Below are 23,607 nucleotides of genomic sequence, written 5' to 3'. Positions count from 1 at the left end.
TAAATGTAGACCTATATTTTCATTTTTGATATAGTAATAATGAACATCAATAAATTTTTGATCAGCAAGATGGCGACAAGTGGCGGAAAAAATAAATAATTTAATTCTGACTTTTTATAATTACAGGTGAACGGATATTTCTATTTGGACTTTCTTCATGAATATTTATTTTTCTAGATAACAATTACCTGTAGTTACCTGCCTGAATCACCTTTACCTTTTTGAAGAAGACCTTTCCGACGCTTTCAACAGCGGTGGAGGTCGCTTATCGCTATCAGGTGGGGATAATAACCGATATAAAGTCCCTTTAATATAAAACAGAATGGCTGGAGTCGGTCAATTTGTTCTTGCCTCTCGAGTGCTGAGGACAGGCGTCTGTTGCTGCAGAAATCTTCCAACACTCACAAGAATTTCTGTCAAACTATCTACAACATCTCCGAAAATGGTATGAACATAACCTTTACGATCACTAGCTTTATATTTATATTTTACAATATTTATTCAACCACTTGTTCACTTTCACTGATATCTCGTGTCCCAGTTTCATCTGTAGTATATTTTTTACTCAAAACATTTAGATTAAAATTTACTTGTGGGTATTTTGATGGTTACTTTAGAGACATAACCTATAAAATAGACAAATAATTTATTATTGTTTTTATATTTTGAATTAGAGCCTTTAATAATAAATTTATGTCTTCTCTGTTGGATTTTTTGACATTCATAGATGACTTACACACACTTGAAACTAGACTTTAGTTATAAACGTCATCATGTATTTATTTCATTGCCTCTCATAGAGTTATAAATTGTCGGTCCCGGCTAAAGTATGACAGTCGTTAGGTTTATATGTTATATTCAGGGGAAGTGAGACCTTCCCACAAGAGACTTCTCATTTACAAATTTTAAACATTCAATAATATGTTTTGTATTTCATTGTTTGTCATAAGTCAAAAATTGACTGTCGGTCCCAGCCGAAGAATGACAGTCGTTAGACCCATTGACGGCTTACCTTACAACTTTACGGTACCTTCTTCTTCATCAATTACCCACACTTGTGGGATTGATCAATAGCGTCATTTTACAATAAAAGTCAAAAACACTAATTCACCAATGATTTATGCCGACAAGGTGGGACTTTCTTGCAGGAACCGATAAAAAGCATTATAAATTTACTGCATATGTAGAAATAACCACTTATTCAAATATTTTATTGAGTCAAATTTTATTTATTATTTATTAAAAACACACATAACATGACAAAACACAATTACAAAGAATTTGAAACAAATAAAACACAATAAAATGTTACAAATATAAAAAACCATGGGCTTTGTGGTTGGGTGTGTTGGAGAAGAGAAAAAAAAGAGAGGAAGATACCTAGCCAACTATGGTTTCCCATGTAATAGGCAGGCAAAAAAGGCAGGAGTATTTATTTATTTTATTGAACATTTATAAATTCACTAAAAAGGTTGTTGAGCATTCATATTCACTCACATTCTCATATATTACAGTCATGATCATTGAACCGAGTCCAATTAATGAAATATACCTGGGGACACTCATGAGCTATGGTCCTGTGTTTACTACCGTGGTTCAATTGCAGCAATAAACAACCCGGATCTGATATTACAACTATGGTGCGCACATCTTATGATGTTCAACTGATTACCTTCACGTGTGTTTCACTCAAATTGAGACGGTTGAAGCAAGTTCAAAGTTTTGCTTGACTTTACTCAAGCTTTCCTATCAAAGGAAATAGAAACAGTAAAATCATTGTATGATCCTCAAATATCACAGCAAGCTCGCACTCTTAGCACGCTTTTTGTATACCATATTAGAATGGGTTCTTTGTGAAGATTCTGGTCCCTGTGTATATTTAAAATAGAATCTAGAACTATCAAGTTATAAGTCAGGCCCGGCTACACAAATGTAACCTTTTAGAAAACGGAGACCAGAGGTATTTTAGAAAAGTCAGCTTCTTTGATTGATTCTCGTGAAATTAATCACGTTTAAAATTCAACCGGCTTTTGTGGGACTGGCACTTATAGTTGTAAGTAGACCATAAGGCTGTAATAGCTGTAATAGTTCAAGGAATATTTGGAATTATTGACCTGAAAATTTACAGAAATTGAACACAGATTGTCAATATTTAGAACCTTTCAAAATCAGTACTTATTTTTAATTGAATTACAATGTAACACTTTTTAATTATTTTCAAAGTAGGTAATCCACTGTGCATAAAAACTACTTACTATCAAAGTAAGTAAGAATGCATGTGATTAATTTCCATAGATAAATTTGTACCATGTCATTGGAAAATTTTCTTGCCCTAAAATATGAATAGTGATTCAATTGATATTTTTCAAATTTGAGTAGAACTGAAAACATACTGTTATTTGAGAAGAAAACATGAAATTGGAAATATTAGGTACCCCAAATAGTTATTTGTGCAACTAGTGCGCAAAGTGTCAGTTTGCTGCACCGAAAGAAACGTTTACGCCCGAGCCGTAGGCGAGGGCGTAATGGTTTCTTGAGTGCAGCAGAGGAACTTTGCGCACGTATTTCACATTAAGTTTTTCCTACAGTTACCATTGAATATGAAAAGTGGGTAATTATGGGTAAAATTGCCTGAAATGCATCAAATGTTTTTCTGTGTAATTTTACAGAAATAAGACCAGAAGGGTCTCCTCCAAGAGGTGGGTTGTTATACTAAGAGATGTTGCTGGTCGGTGGTTGGAGCCGGGCGTAGTTGAGTCTCGTACACCTTGATGGTCTTGTTGTCACGGGTGATCCAGTAGACAGCTCCTTGGTTGTGGGCGACCGTATATGGTCCCTTCCATCTGGGTGCTAGGCCCGCGAGGAATTTCTGAGCCTTGTTTGAGAGTTGATGATTCTGTGTGAGCACCTGGTCGCCGATCTGGTAACGAGGCTGTGTCTCGGCTATCGGGTCTCCCTTCCTATTGGGATAATTATCTTGGTTCAACACGGCTTTGCGTTGGATTGCGGTTAGCGTGTGTAGACGCTGGTTAATATGGTCTTTGTGCGGGTCGAGTTGATTTTCGGGCCAGTGGCTCCATTCCCCTGGCCGTGGAAGGGTTTGGCCAAACAGGATTTGACTGGGGCTGTATCTTGTTGCCGTGTTCTGTCGATTTCGCAGGGTGAATAGCACGGATGGTAGTTGGTTCTCCCATTCTTGTTGTTGTTATGGGTAGGGGCCCATCAGATCGAGACATACGGTTTCCCATGGTCTAGTAGACCGTCGCGGTCGTTGCATAGGTTCGTGATTCCGGTTGTACGCTTTTGAGCAGCTACACAGCAGGCAATTTTGTACATACGCGGTTATCTGCGCCTTCATACAGGGCCAAGTGTAGTATGTAGCGATGTTTCGGTAGGTTTTGGCGTAGCCTGGATGTCCAATTAGATCATTGTCATGATAGCGTATGTGATAGCGGAACAGTAGCCGGGTGCAAAAGTTGGGCAGTATGACTATTCGCCAACCGTCGCGTGTCTTCTTCTCCCAGAGTCGGTTGTGTAGGCAGTAACTGGTGAGGAATACTTGATCAGTTCCCGGTTGATCCTCCAACGGTCAGGGTTCGATCTCCATCCATCGTTGCACCTGCGTGTTGATCTGGTCGTCTGTGGCCTGTGCTTTCCGAATCTCTTCTAACAGTTCAGTTTCGGTTGCGATGCTTGCTAGCTTAGCAGGTTCACTGGTGACTGGCAGGATGTCGGGAGGCATGGTTTGTTCTAGTTGTTGACTGGTCTCCTCAACTTTTTCGTTGTCGGGTTGCCGTGACAGTGCGTCGGCGAACTGATTCTCTTTACCCGGGCAGTGTTCTAGGGTGAAGTCAAATTCTTGTAGGAGCAGGGCCCATCGAGTGAGTTTGGCGCGGCTGTCCTTTGCAGTTTGTAACCAGGTAATCACCTTATTGTCGGTACAGAGTATGAATGGCCTGCCTTCCAGGTGAGGGCAATATCGCTTTATTGCCCAGACAACCGCAAGGCACTCTTGTTCGTTACTGTGATACTGTTGTTCCGTGTGGTTCAGCTTGGCACTGGCGTATGCGATAGTTATCTCCCTGCCCAAGAGAGATTATTACCAAACTTATATGAAACAAAATCATAGTAGTGAAAAATTAGTTACGAAATTTGCCATTAAATTTTAAGTCTCCACCATTGTGTACAAATATTTCTATTTCCCTTTCTTTGATTCTCATGAATGTAAGAAAATAAATTAGAAAATTCAGATAATTCTTCTATGATATACGCCAATTCATGGTATACGAAATTTTTAAACACTTTTATGTTTGGAAGAAATTATAAACATACATAAATAAATAACAAACATTCTTATGCTTGGAAATTTTTCTTGATTCTAACATTTTCTCCTACCACAAAAAATGAGTCACCCTTTGCAATTGTATAAGCTGATCAGTGTTACTAAAAAAACCGTAGTACGTTTCAAACAATGAGCTGAAAAATAAGTAGTGATAACTTTTTCAAGTATATATATATATATATATATATATATATATATATATGTTTTTCAGCTCATTGTTTGAATATATATATACACATTAAAAACTTAATTGTGAGCGTTGTTACTCTATATAAATTTCTATCACGTAAATAATTTGATTTGATAGTAAACTAGCTTAACAGTATTGACAATCACATTCTAATAGTGTAATTAATACATCAGTATTTGTGGTTAGAACAAATCTTATCAAAATTATCACTTTGCCAAAAATGTTTCAAAAATTTTTGAAGCTTAAAAGTATTGCCTAGCTAACATTGACCTTTATGAACTCAAGATAATTGTATCTAATTTGTGAATTTTATTAACTAAAGACATATGTTTGCATCCATTAGATCTGTTTATCAGCCCAATGTATTTAATATTCATTATTTTAAAATGTTCATAGTCTCTTTACAAATGAAACTAATTTGCATAAAATTAATTATTTAATGGTTTTTATCATAATGTTATACCTGCTACCTTTTCCGGTTATGATAGTGTTGAGGCTTATCTAATGCATAATTATATTGTTATTTAATGGAAAGGATGTAGTGACAATGTCAAGTTCAATGATAGTTCATGAAAATGATTACAACTTGATTGAAAATTGTTTTTCCTAAAATGAATATGATTCAAGAATCAAGATTGAAATCATACCTGAACTAGCCGTCAGGCTCGCTTCGCTCGCCATATCCGTCTAGCCAGGGGGCTCCGCCCCCTGGACCCCTCGACTGGATCGTCCAAGAATGAGATCAGCAGGCTCGCTTCGCTCGCCTGCATTTTTCATTTGAGCATTTTTATCATATGTTAGAAAAATCCAGTCGGGGGTCCAGACTAAACGTCTGGCTAAACGGATATGGCGAGCGAAGCGAGCCTGACGGCTAGAAATATAATATTCCCAGGAATGAAGTAGCAGTGCCCAATCAATCTTTCCGCGATAAATGCATTTAAATCTTCAACTTGGTGCCAACCTAACAAAGTCAACTCAACTTAATGCCAACCTGACAAAATTATTAATTTAGTTGCCAGTTAACAACTGTTTCGAAGAGGTACTCTATCTAGATTATAGTTCTATAGTAACATATGATATGGAAATTTCAATTATAATAAAGAGATTGGGAGAAGAAGAATTTACATGCTAAAAGACGAACTTTAAACCCTTAAAAACAACCCTTAGAGTTAAAATATTGCCAAAAGATTTCTTAGTGCGCCTCTAAAGGGCCAACTGAACATACCTACCAAATTTGAACGTTTTTGGTCCGGTAGATTTTTAGTTATGCGAGTGAGTGAGTGAGTGAGTCAGTCAGTGAGTGAGTGCCATTTCGCTTTTATATATATAGATCATATTGAACTTATACCAATGTATGTGTTGTGTTTAGAAATGCCTTCACTAATCAATGAATACATTTTTCTCATTCATCAGTATTTTATTCTGGAAATGGATTTCATAATAAAAATCTAACCCAGATATAATATTGATAATAACTTATGTTTTCCATGATACATTTATTCTAATTGATTGATAAAAAATTCTCCCTTGCCCAACATTTCCAGAACTGCAGTTACCATTATCTTATCCTAAATAATCATGATTTCAAGTTTCATAATCAACACAAATTACTCAACTTCCTGATTCCTTCAAACGTCTTACAGTGTTTTAAAAATTGATGATTCTCAAGGATAATACTAATCATATATCACTAGTTTTCCCACACAACTACTAGAAATTCATCCTTGTAATAATTTTCAATCGGTGTTACCAACATTCAACATACAATTAACTATCATTTTGGCGTAATTTAATCCCACAGAAATCAGATTTTACTATAGTTTCATTAAAATTGATCCATATTGGTACCTGCTACTTGTAGGCTACTCAGTAGAGATCCAGATTTCGATCCAAGATTATATCAGCTGATATTTCCCCATAGCATATCCCATTGTTTCCTGCACAATAATTGTTTTGAGCATTGTTTCAACCTTTTAAGTACACATTACCCTGATAGGATTAGAAATTTGTATGATTTTCAGTCCCTTAATAAAAATAATTATAGACTATTAAATTACTGTTGTCTTATCTGTGATGGCATTACCAGTATTCTCCATTGTTTTTAGTTCTCATAAAATTTATCTATTGATTTAATCATGTTCTCATGAATAATGTTTGATATATTTGTGGTCTATTAGATTATGGACCAAATCATAGTAGAAAATTATACAATTGAGCAAACCGCTTTCATAGATCTCTATGATAAATCAAAACAGCTTAGTCCATGACTAGAGGAACTTGATTAAGATCCTCTTTTGCTCAACCGCTCTCCCACTCTCTCTCTCTTTACTTCTCTCTTGGGTGCGCACTCTCTAATCTAAACATTGACCCCAATACCTGTATAGAATTCCAATAGCTTTTCTGTTTGTAAATAAATCTCTGGCTATTGCATCCTTCACATCCTTTTCAATTTCGATCACTAGCCTAGCTTATTTTTTGGGGTCTGGAGATTGAAAACTGAAATAGTACTTGAGTAATAGAGTAATGTTGATAATTCACAGTCATCGAAAAGTGGACAGATCAATAATTTATATCTTACCCAATCTCAATAGAATATTGTGATTCAAGATAGAGTAATGTTGATTATTCACAGTCATCGAAAAGTAGATGGATCAATTTATGTCTTTCCTAATCTTCAATATAGAATATTGATTTAATATATTATAATTTAAGAATCACAGAACAGTTATATTTTGAAATAAAATTAATAGAGGAAGGAAAAGAAAATCTACAATTCTTACTGGAAATACATTAGGTAGTTAAGGAGGCATAATCCACTAAAATATTTAAAGGAATGCTAGGAATATAAGGATATTTTTTCTTTAAATTTTCACTATTTACAATTTGCATTCACCGTGTTGGTGACATGTTTCTGATAACATTTATTTATTTTTTAATCAATTATTCAAGTTTTATCTGTTTTTGCTTGCAGGATTCCGGCTACAGAACTGAAAAAGATACTTTTGGTGAACTGAAAGTGCCTAATGACAAATACTATGGCGCACAGACTGTTAGATCGGTTATGAATTTCCCCATTGGTGGTACCCCTGAACAGATGCCTGTAAGTTTTCTTCAATAATATTAACATTTTACTAATCAATTGAATTCACGATCGTTTCGATTGAATTCACGGTCGTCTTCGGTTGAACAATATCATAGAGAAACAATAGCATAAGTAGATATTCCATGGTTTAGGGCGTTTATGTCGCAACTTTTACTGTTATCTCAAGTCGATTACTGTCGATTATTTTCGATTTTTACTGTTTTGACCGGGTAAGAGTGTATGAACGGCACAATATGAGAGACTACCAGCATCATAAAACTTCACAGGAAAGAATTACGTGGACTATCAGCTTGAGAAAACAGTAAAAGTTGCGACATAAACGCCCTAAACCATGGGATATCTACTTACGCTATTGTTTCTCTATGACAATATATAGTACTTATCAATCTATAGAATTCAAATTCAAAATTTCAAATCAACTTTATTGCCAAATCAATAGAAATTCACAAAAAAGTAAAAAAGATCAGTTCCGTACATTGAGAAGTTGACATTGATTAAATAAATCAATAGAAATTCACAAAAAAGTAAAAAAGATCAGTTCAGTACATTGAGAAGTTGACAAACAAAACTACAAAAGCTTCCATTAAAACTAGATAATAATTGAGAATTATTGTCAATAATAATTATTAATAATAATAATTAATATTGGCGTTGACAGCAAAACAAAGTTCAAAAATTCATTTTAAAATGACATTTTTTGTCAAGACCTTAATTAATTTTTTTTGTTATTCACAAGAAAATGTACATTATAATCATTATTCATTGATGTATTTTTCAACCAAGCGGAATAATATCATCTAAGGTCTCAACTATACGAACGTAATAGACGCGCTGGATTTATTCCGCCCGTCTGCAGAATGCATGACTTTCTGTGAGCGCATATCTGTTACGCTCGTATAGTTTCCCTCATAAAGCTGGGGTTTCGTTTGTGCGTAAATGCCGTCGTCGACCACGACAGGGTGAGGATCTCTGATTGGGTAGATTTCAATTTGTCTAAATAACCTAAAAGATTATGTTTAATTATGTTTTAATGGGGCAGGTTGAGCTTATACTTTTTTGTACTTTTAAATGGCAATATGTTGATATTATTAGAAATGTTTTATTCTTTAATAATAAAGACAAATAAAATGTTATTTGATCAGCTGTTTTAGCACACTTGAAATTTCGACAATATGAATGTCAATAAAGCTTGTCGTCGTCGACTGCGGAAATTTACGCACAAACGAAAATGCACATTAAGAGTTCATGCATCCTGTAAATGAGCTGAAAAAATTCAGCTCGTCTATCATCACGTAAGTGTAGTTGGGGTCTTACTAGTCAACCTGATAAAAACTTGTTGAATTTCAGCTGCCCGTTGTGAAAGCGATGGGAATCTTGAAAAAGGCGGCGGCCATTGTTAACAAGGGCTTCGGTCTGGACGCGCGGGTTTCGGACGCCATTCAGAAGGCGGCAGATGACGTCATTAGCGGAAAACTCTACAACGAGGGACACTTTCCACTCGTCATCTGGCAGACTGGATCCGGCACTCAGACCAACATGAACACCAATGAGGTAAGAGTTCCTAGAAGACGAATAACAAAATCAAATTTAAACTAGTAGTTCTTTGAAAAGTAGACCTCTCACAGTTTTAAACCACAGCCTCCTCTAATATTGCCCATCAGAGTAAATTCTATTGTGTCGCGTCGGCGAGATCGATTTTTGAACGTTCCATTTTTTGCCGTCCTTATGAAATCTATCAGATTAAACGGAACTTGACTAACATCATCTGTTTAAATCTAATAGAATTCATAAGGACACTATATGTATAATGATACAAAAATTGCATAATAATACAGTTTTATTTATGGTGTTCATTTTTTCTTTCTCCTTATTTTCTTCTTGGGTCGAATGGAAAATCCTCGACGTGCCTTACGGCATTGCGGTATCTTGTAGTGTCCAAACGTAACAATAATAATTATAATGATAACATTGATAATGTATTCCTCATGAAAACAAGTACTCCGTCATTCGAAAGTGATATTTTCGAGCTCAAAATTTAAGTGATTTTATTCTATATTTTGTGAATATTTGAAGTTTGGTTTTTGTTTTAACGGAAGTTTCATTATCAATCTATCTAAATTTGAAATTCTTTGTTTTATTCTGATTCATAGTCTCATATTGAAGATTAGATGTTGAAATTGAAGTGAACATAACCTACATAATATTTGGACGATTTGTGACAAAATCAGGAAATTGAAGAAGTTTTGGGCAATAGCCTGTTTTTTCTTTTCCGACTATTGTATTGTTCGCTCTATCTAATAAATAAATGAATAAATAATAAATAATTATATCCTCCTATTTTTGCTTCCTTTTCTTCATCGCAATCTCTACCTCGGAATTACATAACTATTGTGAATTTCACTCCATTCTGACAGCATTGGTTGAATGGGATACTTTCATATTACCTTATTTGTAAGAAATGATCTCACTATAGCATTAGTCTTGGTCAGTTCCTTTCCATCATGATGAGATGGAAACGTACATTAGTTACATACTAATGTACGTAACTAATCTTTCCGATGGGATAATACTATAACAATGCATCATATCCGCCTTTAGTAATGGATAATGCATTTGCTAGTTCAATTTCTCTTTGAAGATGCAAGGTCAAAATCAAAACTATTACAAGGTCATCATTTTTTTATGAATGAACAATTATTCGAAATTATGAATCATATCCTATTCATGTATACTATTAATACAGAGTGAGTCATATGTATGGGAACCCTTCAATAAATTGGAGACTGTTGTGGATATAATACTGTAACTTTCAGGATAAGCTATTGGTCAAATATTCTACCTTTTGACGTATAACTGAATTTCAACCCCTCATAAGGGAGTGACTTAGGGGTTGTAACTTGAATATTTTAAATGTTAAATTTTTCAAATAAGTGCAATATTTCTAAAGTTTTTAATCTATTGTGATACATTCTGTGATTCATTTAGAGTATAACATCAACCTTCAAAATTCAAAATTTTCAAATCATTATTCCTGGACCGAAAATCAAGTGACGAAGCAGTGTGTGATTACATAACCTTGACTTTTGGACGATATTAACATTTTATCAAAGTTTTTGGCGAGAAATAGTACAGGCTCAGCCTAGTTTTTCCTCCAATGTATAATTGTATTATGATTATAGTATTTTATACAATAAATGAAAAACAACCATTGTGTGATACATCATTTTAAAGGCCTTTAGATGCCATCTTTCTTGTTCTAAAAAGGCCTTTAAAATTATGTACCACACAATGGGTGTTTACATTTAAAATATTTGAGTTACATCCCCTAATTTTTTTGAAAACGAAAACTTTATCAAACCCTATTTTGGATACAAATATCATAAAACTTTTTTATTGATGTCATCTTTCTTCTTTTAAAAATGCCTCTAAAATGATGTACTACACAATGGGTATTTACATTAAAAATATTTGAGTTAGAACCCTTAAGTCACCCCCTTATGAGGGTTTGAAATCTAGCTGTACGTCAAAAGGAAGAGTATTCGACCAATAACTATCCTGAAAGTTACAGTATTATATCTACAACATTCTGGGTTCCCAAATGACTCACTTTGTATACTGTAATAATTGTGTTAGAGAAGTATAACTTTAGGTAGCAATCCGTTTAATGTATTGTTTGCTATTTCTAATAATATAGACCTGATAATCGTATCCTGAAAGTATTTTCCCACTGAGTAAAGTAGCCTACCGTAGTTCTGAAGGTATAATTCAAGTTTATTTTCCGGGTACTTAATTTCGCCGCAAAAATAAGTTGCTGTAATCAAGCATAAGTGGTAATTGTAATCTGATTTAGCATCGGTGAAGATGAAATGATATTGAGTGATGCAATCAAGTTAATATTCAGTAATTATTATTAGGATCAATCATCCTATCTTTAATTTCTTATCAACTTTGTTGTTGATGTTAATCTCCCAAATGTTAATTTTGAAACAAATGTGTTTTCTATTATACGTTATCATTTATTTCCTATGATAACATAGTTGAGATTAACATTGTTAATCTCCTAAATGTTAATTTTAAAACAAATGTGTTTTCTATCATACGTTATACCATTTATTTTCTATGATAACATAGTTGAGAGTAAAGACCATTATTTACTATGTTTGGATAAAGAGTTAATCCAATGATTTTATACTAGTGATTATGTATGATAGAACTATCAAGTAGCTCTGTACAAAAACACGATAATCAAATCTTCATTTTAGTTCACCTTGAAGATAGAAAGATTACCTTCGAGATTCAATATATCTTTATACATTGAATGTAATTGTTTTTACATTGAATGTAAGCTTAAATGTATGAAGATTGGTTGTGGGAAAATGATTACCACAAAGTTGTTAGGGATTTATCAACTTTGTAATGATTGTGGCTTGAATTTTCAAGTAACATTTATTTCCACAAACAATATTCTTAAATAGATGAGTTATGAATGAAGGTCATTTCAAACGATAATTACTATTGTTAGAATGTATGTATTTATAGTGCCTTTGACACTCATTTAAAAATGTTTATTTTGCAAAAACACATTTTAAGAGCAGCTCTTGGAAGACCACGACTTTATTCAAGTAGAGAAATTTTCATCGAACTAAATGTCCCGACTCTGAGACAGACCTACATTAAAAGAGTAATTCGTTACATAAACAAACATAGAAATCAGTTCAAAATTCATACAACTCCCTATAACATACGGGCAAACAGTACAAATACATTTAACATACATCTCATAAAGCTTACTATATGCAGACATCAACTTCAATACTATTGCAATTATTTAATCAATAAAATACCACTAGATTTTGTTAACAGGAATATAACTGGGAATTTAAATAGAATTATACAGGAATGGATTGACAGGAACATCTACTTTAAATTAATCTAATGAATAAGAGTTTGAGATACATTCATGTATGTCTAAATTTTAGGATGTTGAGGATATGATTTAATATTTTTGCTTTTGTTTTGTATTCTTTCTTTTCTTTATTACTACTGTGATTTTATTTTGTATCATGTAATTACAATTGATTCACACCTGCACTCAGGATCTCCTTTGCAGGTTGTTATTAAACTTTATTGTTGATAATAATAATACAATAAGATTATCACCGAAAATCTAACAATAGTAAAATAACATCAAAGTACCCTTTTTTGGAAGGTTTTTAATATAAAATAACAGATAAGCCCTGAATTGAAATTGAAATTGCTTTATTGTCTCTTCAAAATAGATAATATTAAAAACTTTCCAAAAAAGGGTACTATGATGTTATTTTACTATTGTTAGATTTTCCGTGATAATCTTATTGTACTTAAGAAACTAAGTTCAAATGCAAATTTTTCTATGTCCACAACATGAATTGTATTACTGGTTTTAATGTTTAAGGTAAACTGAAATGTATATTTGATTACTGTATTTCTACAGTGCTACTGACTACTGACCTGTAGTCTTGTAGGGGTTTTCTTTATATTTTTTTGTACTGTAAGGCTCAACTCACACTTACGCGACTCAGGTCGAGAAGAGACTCGACTCTAGTCGAGAGCATGTGTTTCCAAATGGTGACACTCAGACCAGTCGATTCTAGTCTCCGCGACGTCACCATTTGAAAACACATGCTCTCGACTAGAGTCGAGTCTCTTCTCGACATGAGTCGCGTAAGTGTCAGTTCAGCCTAAATCTCATTTTTCGTATATGACAGTCTGGGAAATAAATTTATTTGATTTAGTTTCATTATAATATCATACACAATCACTAGTATAGAAACATTGGATTAACACTTTATACATGTATAGTGAATAATGTCACTCTCAATAATTATGTTATAAAATTATTTATTTATCGGATAAAAAATTACAATATCGGAATGAAAAATAGACGCTAATCCAAAACTTCTTATGTTCCTTAATTTTGTGCAATAAAATGTTCAAAGTAAGGAAAAGTTTATATCATGGCAAAATAATGTATTACCAAATAATAGGAACCTCAATTTTGTAAATTGCCATAATTCTAATCATGAGGCAAAGCCAAAGGAAATCACCGGCTTTGTAAAATAAACATATAAATAATAGACTTTGATAGAATGAGCTACAGTTATTTCAATGAACCCTACTTAGAAAGTTGAAACTACTTTAGATTAACAATTTGATAGGTTAACCTTGTTGTCAATATTTCCAGTAGCAGAGTAGTAGAAGTCTTCGGGGTGATTTACAGCATTCAATTGGAATTTTCGTTTTATTGAGATTGATCTCCAGATAGCAGCGCTCATTTTATACGAAGCCATAGCGGCCAGCTCTAATATTAGAATTTGAGCAAATGCAATAATTTCTAATTTATTTCCATCTGTAGACTGGCTGGCCGCTACGGCTTCGTATAAAATGAGCGCTGCTATTCAGAGATTGTCAGTTTGGTGCTAGGGTAAGCATTCCTAACTAGCTATTAGGAGGTACCGGGTTCGATTCCCGGGCTGACAAATAGTTTTTCTATAGTAGCGTTCATCGAATTTTCATCTAGCTGTTAACCCTATTGTCAATATTTGCAGTTGCAGAAGTCTTCGGGTTGATTTACAGCATTTAATTGGGATTTTCGTTTAATAATAATTATTAATTTGATAGGTGTTGCATTTGTGTTAGGGAACCCGAATAACAAAATTTCATAATTATTATTAATGGGCGTTTTTGGACAGGTGATCAGCAACAAAGCGATCGAGATCCTTGGCGGGAAGCTGGGCTCTAAGGACCCCGTTCATCCCAACGACCACGTCAACAAGAGTCAGAGCTCCAACGACACGTTTCCCACCGCTATGCACATCGCCGTTGCCATGGAGATACAGGGTCTGCTCCTGCCTGCACTCAAGGCTCTTCATGCTGCTCTAGACAACAAGTCCAAGGTAATTATATAAATTTAGTCCAAACAATTATAAGAATTTATAAAATTAGATAAGATTTACATTTTTTAAAAGCAGCTTTAACCTTTTCAATTATTATTTTTATTTCTGGTAGGCCTTTGTCACTTACATGGCAGGCGACGCGGGTCCCCAGATAGTTATAAGCTTCCACCTGCTCTATTATATCTTGTCCAGCGAAAAGGTGCTCTTGTGCCTTGCTTATTGATGACCGTATACTTTGTTTTCTTAGCATTCAATGTAAGTCCTCACCACTCGCTTTTATCAAATTGCTAAGCATTCCGTACATGTCTTCTATGCTTCAGCAATGAGTAAATAGGAGCTGTAAGCTGTAATATAGAAGTATAATTACTGTAATTGAACAAAATATTTAATCTCAAACATGAAAATTTATTATCGAATACTTGAAATAGTTATTTGCGCAACTAGTGCGCAAAGTGACAGTTTGCTGCACCGAAAGAAACATTTACGCACGAGTTGTAGGCGAGGGCGGAATGGTTTCTTGAGTGCAGCAGAGGAACTTTGCGCACGTATTTCACATTAAATTTCTCCTAGCTACCATTGAATATGAAACGTGGTTGATTATGGGTAAAATGATGGCTGAAATTCATCAAATCTGCGTCTGTATAATTTTGTTATTAATAACAACTTTTATTTATTTTAAAATCGATAATCCAATTGAAAATTAATAATCAATAATTTATTTAAATTAAAAATTAAATTAATCCAATTAATTTGAAAATTTGAATAATTTTGAGTAAATCTTAATTTCTAAATAATTTTTCAACCAGTCAATTTATGAATGAAAAAAATATTACTTGAAATAATTAATAATATTCAAAATGTATAGTTTAATGAGTTCTTATTTTTATTTATTTGATAATCAGAAAAAATATAGATGGAACAAATTCGCATTCAAAGTACACGCCAACAATGTCAACAGCTGATTGTGATGGCTGCAGGATAACACGCAAAGTATTAAGAGTACGCAAAGTAATACTTTGCACACTAGAGCGGAAAAGTGATTCTTTGCGTTCTGTAATCAGTGCAGGAATGGTCACTTTTCAAGGTAACTGTAGGAAATAGTTATTTGTGCAACTAGTGCGCAAAGTGTCAGTTTGCTGCACCGAAAGAAACGTTTACGAAATGGTTTCTTGAGTGCAGCAGAGGAACTTTGCGCACGTATTTCACATTAAGTTTTTCCTACAGTTACCATTGAATATGAAAAGTGGGTAATTATGGGTAAAATTGCCTGAAATGCATCAAATGTTTTTCTGTGTAATTTTATTATTGATAAAAACCTTAATTTATTGTCAAATTGAATAAAAATGTTGTCCTTGGTTATAATATCTAATAGTAATAATTAGCGCGTTGTGCTTGGTTGCACCTCTGCTCACTATAGCAGCCACAGCAGTCACTGTTACCAACTTCATTTTGATTTTGCTGCACTGTTGCTCCATATAACCTAATAAGTATTTTGCGTTGCCATGTTGCAAATCTGGAGTGCAGAAAAATATATTTTCTTGTTGAATGAAATAGGCAAGAATGAACAGTTGATATCTCATCAGATCAGCTATTTATTTATTTATTTACTATGCAAATGACACTAATGTAATAACATCGGTAGATAAGATAATAAGGTAGTCCTTGTGCTATCTTTCTTCCAAATTTATAGGTGACAAAGTCCAAGATAAGGTTAGAAGGCAGTGGAGAATCGGCAACGCTGTTTCCCTATCTTTCTTCACTCCCATTATAACGTGGACCTCACTACAATACCGTACATAAATCTATTTGAAATCGCATCATAACTTGGATGCAGTACTTGAATATGATCGATCTTTACCTTATAGAGGCTCAATTTGAAACGTGATTGAGATGTTGGCAATTGAATAATTGAGATTGTTGACTGGTATTAATGTGAGGAAATGTTCGACAGGCGTTCGCCAAGATCATCAAGATCGGTCGTACCCACACACAGGACGCCGTGCCTCTCACCCTCGGTCAGGAGTTCAGTGGCTACGCTCAGCAGATCAAGTACTCCATTGAACGAGTCGAGGCTACTTTGCCCAGGTAAAGTTGAATCACAGTGTATGTGCATCTGTGTACACGATATCTCATCTTCCAATTAACGGAATGACTTGAAATTTGGAACTTAAGGTCCTTACACTATAAGGATCCGACACGAACAATTTCAATCAAATGCAATTCAAGATGGCGGCTGAAATGGCGAAAATGTTGTCAAAAACAGGGTTTTTTGCGATTTTCTCGAAAACGGCTCCAACGATTTTGATCAAATTCATAACTTGAAAAGTCATTGATAAGCTCTATCAACTGCAACAAGTCCCATATCTGTAAAAATTTCAGGAGCACTGCCCCATCTATGCAAAGTTTGATTTTAGATTCTCAATCAGGCTTCAGATACAATTTAAACAAAAACTTTCGAGTGGAAAAGATTGAGCATGAGAATCTCTACAATTAATGTTCAGTAACATTTTCACCTAACATTAAAAATAAGCTCGAAATTCGAGAAAATGTGATTTATCCAATTGCAAACTGTTGGCAACTGTTGATTCTATTAAATGATTCACTATGAAGAGATAGCAGACCTCGTGGGTCTCCAGCGTTATTGCCCTGTCACCAGCTGGCTCAAATCTTTGAATCATTAGACTCAGTGGAATTGTTATATTATTACTTTCCTTGCCCTATTACCAAGGAGTTATTTTGTAACCGCGGCCAAGCTTATCAAGCTGGGTTAGCTTACTGGGCCAACGAGTAGACTAGGCATAAGATGTAAAAACAAAGATAAATAATTGTTTATTTCAAAAAAAAAACTAAAACTACCACATCAATATATTAAAAAATATTAGGTAAATTACAGATGGAAATTACTGAAATATTGCAACTATTCAAATGCTAATGAATTTATTATTATTATTTGGATTTTCGTTTAATAATATTAGATAAATTACAATTAAATACAATAGTTAGTTATGAAAAAATTGTTATAATGTGTCCTCTACATGTTAAGTTTTTTCTGTGTGGAAATTGACCTACTCCACTATGGTGTACCATGTTCTAGACTAGATTAGGTTTTGTTTGGTTTTTTTGTGCTGATTATTGACTAGTTTGTGTTTAGTAAGTCATTAGGTGGTTAGTTGTTGTTTGTTCTCTATGTTCTGTGTTCTATGTTCTATGTTCTCTATGTTCTTGCTAATGAATTTATTATTATTATTTGGATTTTCGTTTAATAATATTAGATAAATTACAATTAAATACAATAGTTAGTTATGAAAAAATTGTTATAATGTGTCCTCTACATGTTAAGTTTTTTCTGTGTGGAAATTGACCTACTCCACTATGGTGTACCATGTTCTAGACTAGATTAGGTTTTGTTTGGTTTTTTTGTGCTGATTATTGACTAGTTTGTGTTTAGTAAGTCATTAGGTGGTTAGTTGTTGTTTGTTCTCTATGTTCTGTGTTCTATGTTCTATGTTCTCTATGTTCTTGCTAATGAATTTATTATTATTATTTGGATTTTCGTTTAATAATATTAGATAAATTACAATTACATACAATAGTTAGTTATGAAAAAATTGTTATAATGTGTCCTCTACATGTCAAGTTTTTTCTGTGTGGTAATTGACCTACTCCACTATGGTGTACCATGTTCTAAAATAGAGTAGGTTTTGTTTGGTTTTTTTGTGGTGATTATTAATTAGTTTGTGTTTAGTAAGTCATTAGGTGGTTAGTTTTTTGTTTGAAATAATGTTCTCTATGTTCTGTCTTCCTTTGCTCATCAACCAATTGTGTACTATTGTTTTGAACCCTCTAGGATGATTAATCTGTTTAGTTTGCAGGAAGTAGATTATATAATTTTGGTGCTAAATGATTGAAATGTCTCTGGTATAGTGCCTTCCTTGCAACATTGGTGATGAGAAAATTCCTGTATCTGTTGTTGTGGTTGTGGTTTCTGGTTTGAAATGTTGTTGGGTTCTTGTGTAATCTGCATAGTATCTACTTGGAGTAAAGCTGTCTTGGATCCATCACGTCAAACTCATTGAATAGCTGGTCTGGCGAGGAGGCTTCTGGTTGATGACCCTCATGATCAGCCTCTGTACCCTAAGATACGTTACATATTTGTGAACAGCCTTAAGCTGGATTCGCACACACCAGTGACAGTAAACAGTGAAAATATAATTCCTATTAGTTGTTATGGGATTATTCATACTCAACCGTCTGGGCTGAGTGTGAATAGTTCAATTAGAACTCATGTGAATTGTAAACTCTAAGGTTCAACTTTACGAAATTTATATTGATTTTAAATTGGTAATCAATAATTTTGATGTAAAGTGGACTGTATTGAATAGAAAAGAAACAAGTGATATCTCTACAGAAACAAGTACATGCAATGAATATATAAAAGAACAACTCACCGAAAATCTGCAGAGTACCTAATGTAATATTTATATTATTGAGCTTACAACTCCCAGGTAAGGTATTCAGGTGTCCCCGAGGTAGGAGATGAATCAAGGATGGTGAAAAGGCAAGCTTAATTGTCATCTACTGTTGGTAAATTCGGCTTCCATCATATAACGCTGCACATATATTTCTGACGAGATATTTACAATGTCTTTAAAGACTATAGATCGGTGAACTTTCCAATCGAAAAATAATAGTTTAAAACTTTCAACTAAAGGGAGTTTGGCAAACACTCTTCCAAACGTAGGTTTATGGTGTACGATTTAACATTAACGAAAAAATAATAATTTGAAGAACGATTTTCTTCTGGGAATGATCGACGAATAATATCAATTCCCGACTCGAGGCAAGCTATTACAAAGCAAGACTGAACTGAAAGAAACAGCCTACCGGCTAGTGAGCGCGACGCACTCAAGTGAAAGAAATACGAACTGAACGAGGAGCGCGCGTCCAATTCAAAAACGAAAAATGAAAACTAGAGCTGGCTCCAACATCCCCCCCCGGCTGAAAAGCTATTTTCAGACAAGGCTAGAGAACAAAGAAACGAAAAAACAATGAATAAACGACGAAAGAAATAAAAATAAAACAAAACGAGAATAAAACAAAAAATGCAAAAGGAAAATTATTGAGTAGGCAACGGATACAACTTTGTAGCCGGCCTTTTGAAGCGACCATTGGCGCACCGCACCATAGCCACTCGAACGACACCGTCAGCACCGGGAAATACTTCCTCAATCACCCCCAGAGGCCATTTCAACGGTGCGACATTTGGTTGATCCACTAGGACGATTGTACCAACCGTGAGAGGGGTGGAATCCTTACACCATTTCACACGGGTTTGTAATTCATGTAAGTATTCTTTGCGCCAACGACTCCAGAAAGACTGAACCATTTGATTGACTAATTCAAACCGATCCAAGCGATTCATTGGACGATCTTCCACATTTAACATAGGAAGGTACTTAAGAGGTGTCAAAGTGAGAAAATGAGCCGGTGTGAGGGCGAGGGGTTCACTCGGATCCGCGCTCATTTGACATAACGGGCGTGAGTTAAGTACAGCCTCAATTTGAACTAAGACAGTGTTCAATTCTTCGTAAGTCAACAACTGGTTACCAATAACTCGAAACAGGTGTGACTTTACTGATTTTATATTCGCCTCCCAAAGACCGCCGAAGTGAGGTGAACCTGGCGGGATGAAATTCCACTCAATGCTATGATCAGCAAGTTCATTCTGGAGCAGGTTTTGATATTCCTTGGAGTTCAGCATCCGTGACAATTTTATTAGCTCATCATAGGCGCCGACGAAGTTGGTACCATTATCGGAATACATGACCTTACAAGGACCTCGTCGAGCAAGGAAACGGCGAAAAGCTGATAAGAACATTTGGGTCGATAAGTCCGAAACTAATTCAATGTGAACGGCTTTAGTTGCCATACAGACAAAAAGACAAATGTACGATTTAAATATGAAAGGATTCCGACGCCTGGCCATGGTGATTCGAATGGGTCCACCATAATCAACTCCACATTGGACGAATGGTTTAGACGACAGAGTTCTACAGGCTGGCAGATTGCCCATTTTCGGCGGTGTAAGAGTGGGACGATAGTGAAAACACTTGTTACATTTTCGTACATGACTCCTTATAAGGACACGGACTGATAAAATCCAATATTTTTGTCTCAAAATAGACGCCAATAAATGAGGTCCAGCGTGACAGTGCTTTTCATGAAAATAATCAATCAAAAGCGTGACCAATGGATCATTTTTCGGTAATATAATCGGATGACAGCTGTCATAATTCAACTCAGAATTTTGTAAACGTCCACCCACACGAATAATATCATGATCAAGAAAGGGTGACAGTTGTTGAAGATGAGAAGTACATTCTTTCCCAGCTTTCAATTCCAGTAATTCTTTCGAAAAATGAATTTTTTGTACGACTTTACACAAATGTTTTTCCGCCAAATCGAAATCTAATTCATGAGGTTTAGGCAATAGACGAAGTACTTTCAATATTAACACCATGATACGCAATAGACGTTGGTAGTTGGAACAACGAGCAATTAAAAGATGAATCGAATTAATAGATGAATTTTCCGACTGTACTACAGTGACAATTGAGTGAACCTTGACCTCAGGTAGACACTCTGTAGGTTCCAGATCGACCTTGACGGGCCAATCACTCTCTTCTAACATTAGCCAAGAGGGGCCAGACCACCACAAATCATGATTAATTATTTCAGAAGGGGATAAACCTCTCGAAATGGGATCAGCTGGGTTTGAATTTCCTGCCACGTGTAACCAGTCGTTGATAGGACAGTCTTGAATTTTCGTAACTCGATTAGCGACGAAAGATTGCCATCTAGATGGACAGCCCCTGATCCAATGTAAGACAACAGTTGAATCCGATAATGCAACAACGCGAGTCACGTGACAACGAAGGCTCAAAACAGAGACAACAACCTGTATTAATTCAGCGAGCAAGAGCGCCGCGCATAATTCAAGCCTAGGTATGGATAAAGTCTTAGATGGCGCGACTTTTGATTTAGCACACAACAATGTGATAGTTGCAGGTTGCATATCCATTTGAGATTTTATGTAGATCACACCACCATAACCTAAAGTCGATGCATCACAGAAACCAATGACAGTAATTTTCGAATCATTCATCACTCCTAAATGATGTGGTATGAAGAGATTGGACAATAAAGGGAACTCCTTCTGACATGTCTCCCATTGAAGCGCAATAGAGGGAGGTACTGAATCGTCCCAATCAAGACCAGCATTCCATAATTGTTTAATTAAACATTTAAGAAACAAAGTTAGGGGTGACAAGAGTCCCAAAGGATCGAAAATGCGTGCTACTACCGATAAAATGTGACGTTTGGTAGGAACAGACTGATTAGGATTCACTGAAAAACAAAACGAATCACTACCAGGTTGCCATTTCAAACCTAGGACAGCCAACAAATTTCCCATCTCGAAATCTTTAGACAAGGCCGATTTTTCATCTTCCGAGAAATCATTCATCAATTCAGGTGAATTGGAACTCCATTTAGTAAGTTCGAATCCGCCTCTCTCGAACAATTCTTTAGCCTGACTACAAAGACGATTTGCTTCACCTAAAGAAGACACACTTGTCACCAAATCATCCATAAACATGTCACTCGGAATACGAGCTTTAGCATCAGGGAAATTTTCACCTTCTTCTTGAACAAGTTGATGGACAGTTCTGAGAGCTAGAAACGGTGACTCACTCAGACCAAATACGACAGTTTTTAATTCAAAAATTTGTATGGGATCATTGGACGAAAATCTCCATAACAAACGCTGAAATTTGCGACACGATTCATCGACAAGAATCTGTCTATACATCTGCTTTATATCAGCAGTTACAGCGATAGAAAATAACCGAAAATTGACTAACAGAACGAAAATATCCGTTTGCAACTTGGGGCCGATATGAAGTATATCATTCAATGATACTCCAGTAGTAGTTTTCGCGCCTGCGTCAAAGACAATACGCAAAGGCGTTGATTGACTCTGAGTTTTGATTACAGCATGATGAGGTATAAAATAACCACTTTTATCACTCTGATTTTTTATCAATTCCATGTGTCCTTGTTTGAGATAATCCAAGAGGACATCGTGATACACTAAACGCATGTTTGGATCACGTGCCAGTCGTTTCTCCAAACTGATGAGTCGACGTTCTGACATAGCATAAGAATCACCAAGACAATCAGGGGATTTTGAAAACGATAATGAGACAACGAATCTACCCGAATTTTCACGACGAACGGACGATGCAAAATTCTTCTCGCATTCCAACTCATCAGCAGTGAGTTGTTTTCCTACATCTGGAACGCTTTCCACTTCCCAAAATTTTCGAACTAACTTATCCAACGGTGATGTTAGACAAGTCATCAAACACGTTGAATTTTCTGAAGATTGAGTTAAAATAGGGGCTCTACCCATCAAAATATAACCGAAAACACTTTCCAAGGCCATCAAATAATTCGAATCAATTTCCACACGACCATTTCGGAAAATATGGGGCACTAATTCAGCTCCTATAATAGCGTCAATTTCGCTGGGAATGTGATAACTTTCATCAGCAAGTCGAAGACCAAACAAATTTGATAATTTAGAATTATCAATTTTACTGGTGGGAAGCTGTTCCATGATTTTTTCGACAACTAATGGTTCAATGGAAAATTTAACACTAGAATCGAGTCGAGATTGAAGCGTGACAAAAGTACGACCAAAAACTGATTGCGAATTTCCGCCAAAACCATTCACAATTAATTGGAAAGGAGAAATCGATAGTTGCAATTTACGACAAAGTTTACGAGTAATGAAATGACTTTGACTAGCTGAATCAACTAAAACTCTTATTTTGTGCAATCTACCTCTCTTATCAGGTACCTCGACTTGAGCAGTTGATAGTAGAACACTATACGGTGCCGACTTCGAATCGATAGAACAACAGGTAATAGTATTATTTTCTACCTTTTTCGCATCCGAATTTGATGACGAATT

At 35.0% G+C, this 23,607-nt stretch overlaps 1 protein-coding gene across 1 annotated transcript in view; it reads left to right on the top strand.

The window, feature by feature from the left end:
• The first annotated feature begins 45 nt into the window (after nt 1-45).
• Nucleotides 46-23,607, top strand: part of LOC111059684 (fumarate hydratase, mitochondrial) — a 36,478-nt gene continuing 12,916 nt past the window's right edge. The window contains exons 1-5 of the mRNA XM_039438485.1: nt 46-445; nt 7,504-7,632; nt 8,983-9,186; nt 14,367-14,570; nt 16,522-16,655. Of these exons, the coding sequence (XP_039294419.1) occupies nt 323-445; nt 7,504-7,632; nt 8,983-9,186; nt 14,367-14,570; nt 16,522-16,655 (794 nt within the window). The 5' untranslated portion in view covers nt 46-322. The remainder of the gene's footprint in view (nt 446-7,503; nt 7,633-8,982; nt 9,187-14,366; nt 14,571-16,521; nt 16,656-23,607) is intronic.

This window comes from Nilaparvata lugens, chromosome 11 (genome assembly GCF_014356525.2).
Source record: "Nilaparvata lugens isolate BPH chromosome 11, ASM1435652v1, whole genome shotgun sequence".
Taxonomy (NCBI): Eukaryota; Metazoa; Arthropoda; class Insecta; order Hemiptera; family Delphacidae; genus Nilaparvata; species Nilaparvata lugens.
Note: the sequence above shows the minus strand (reverse complement) of the source record. Positions and strands in the feature narration are given on the sequence as shown.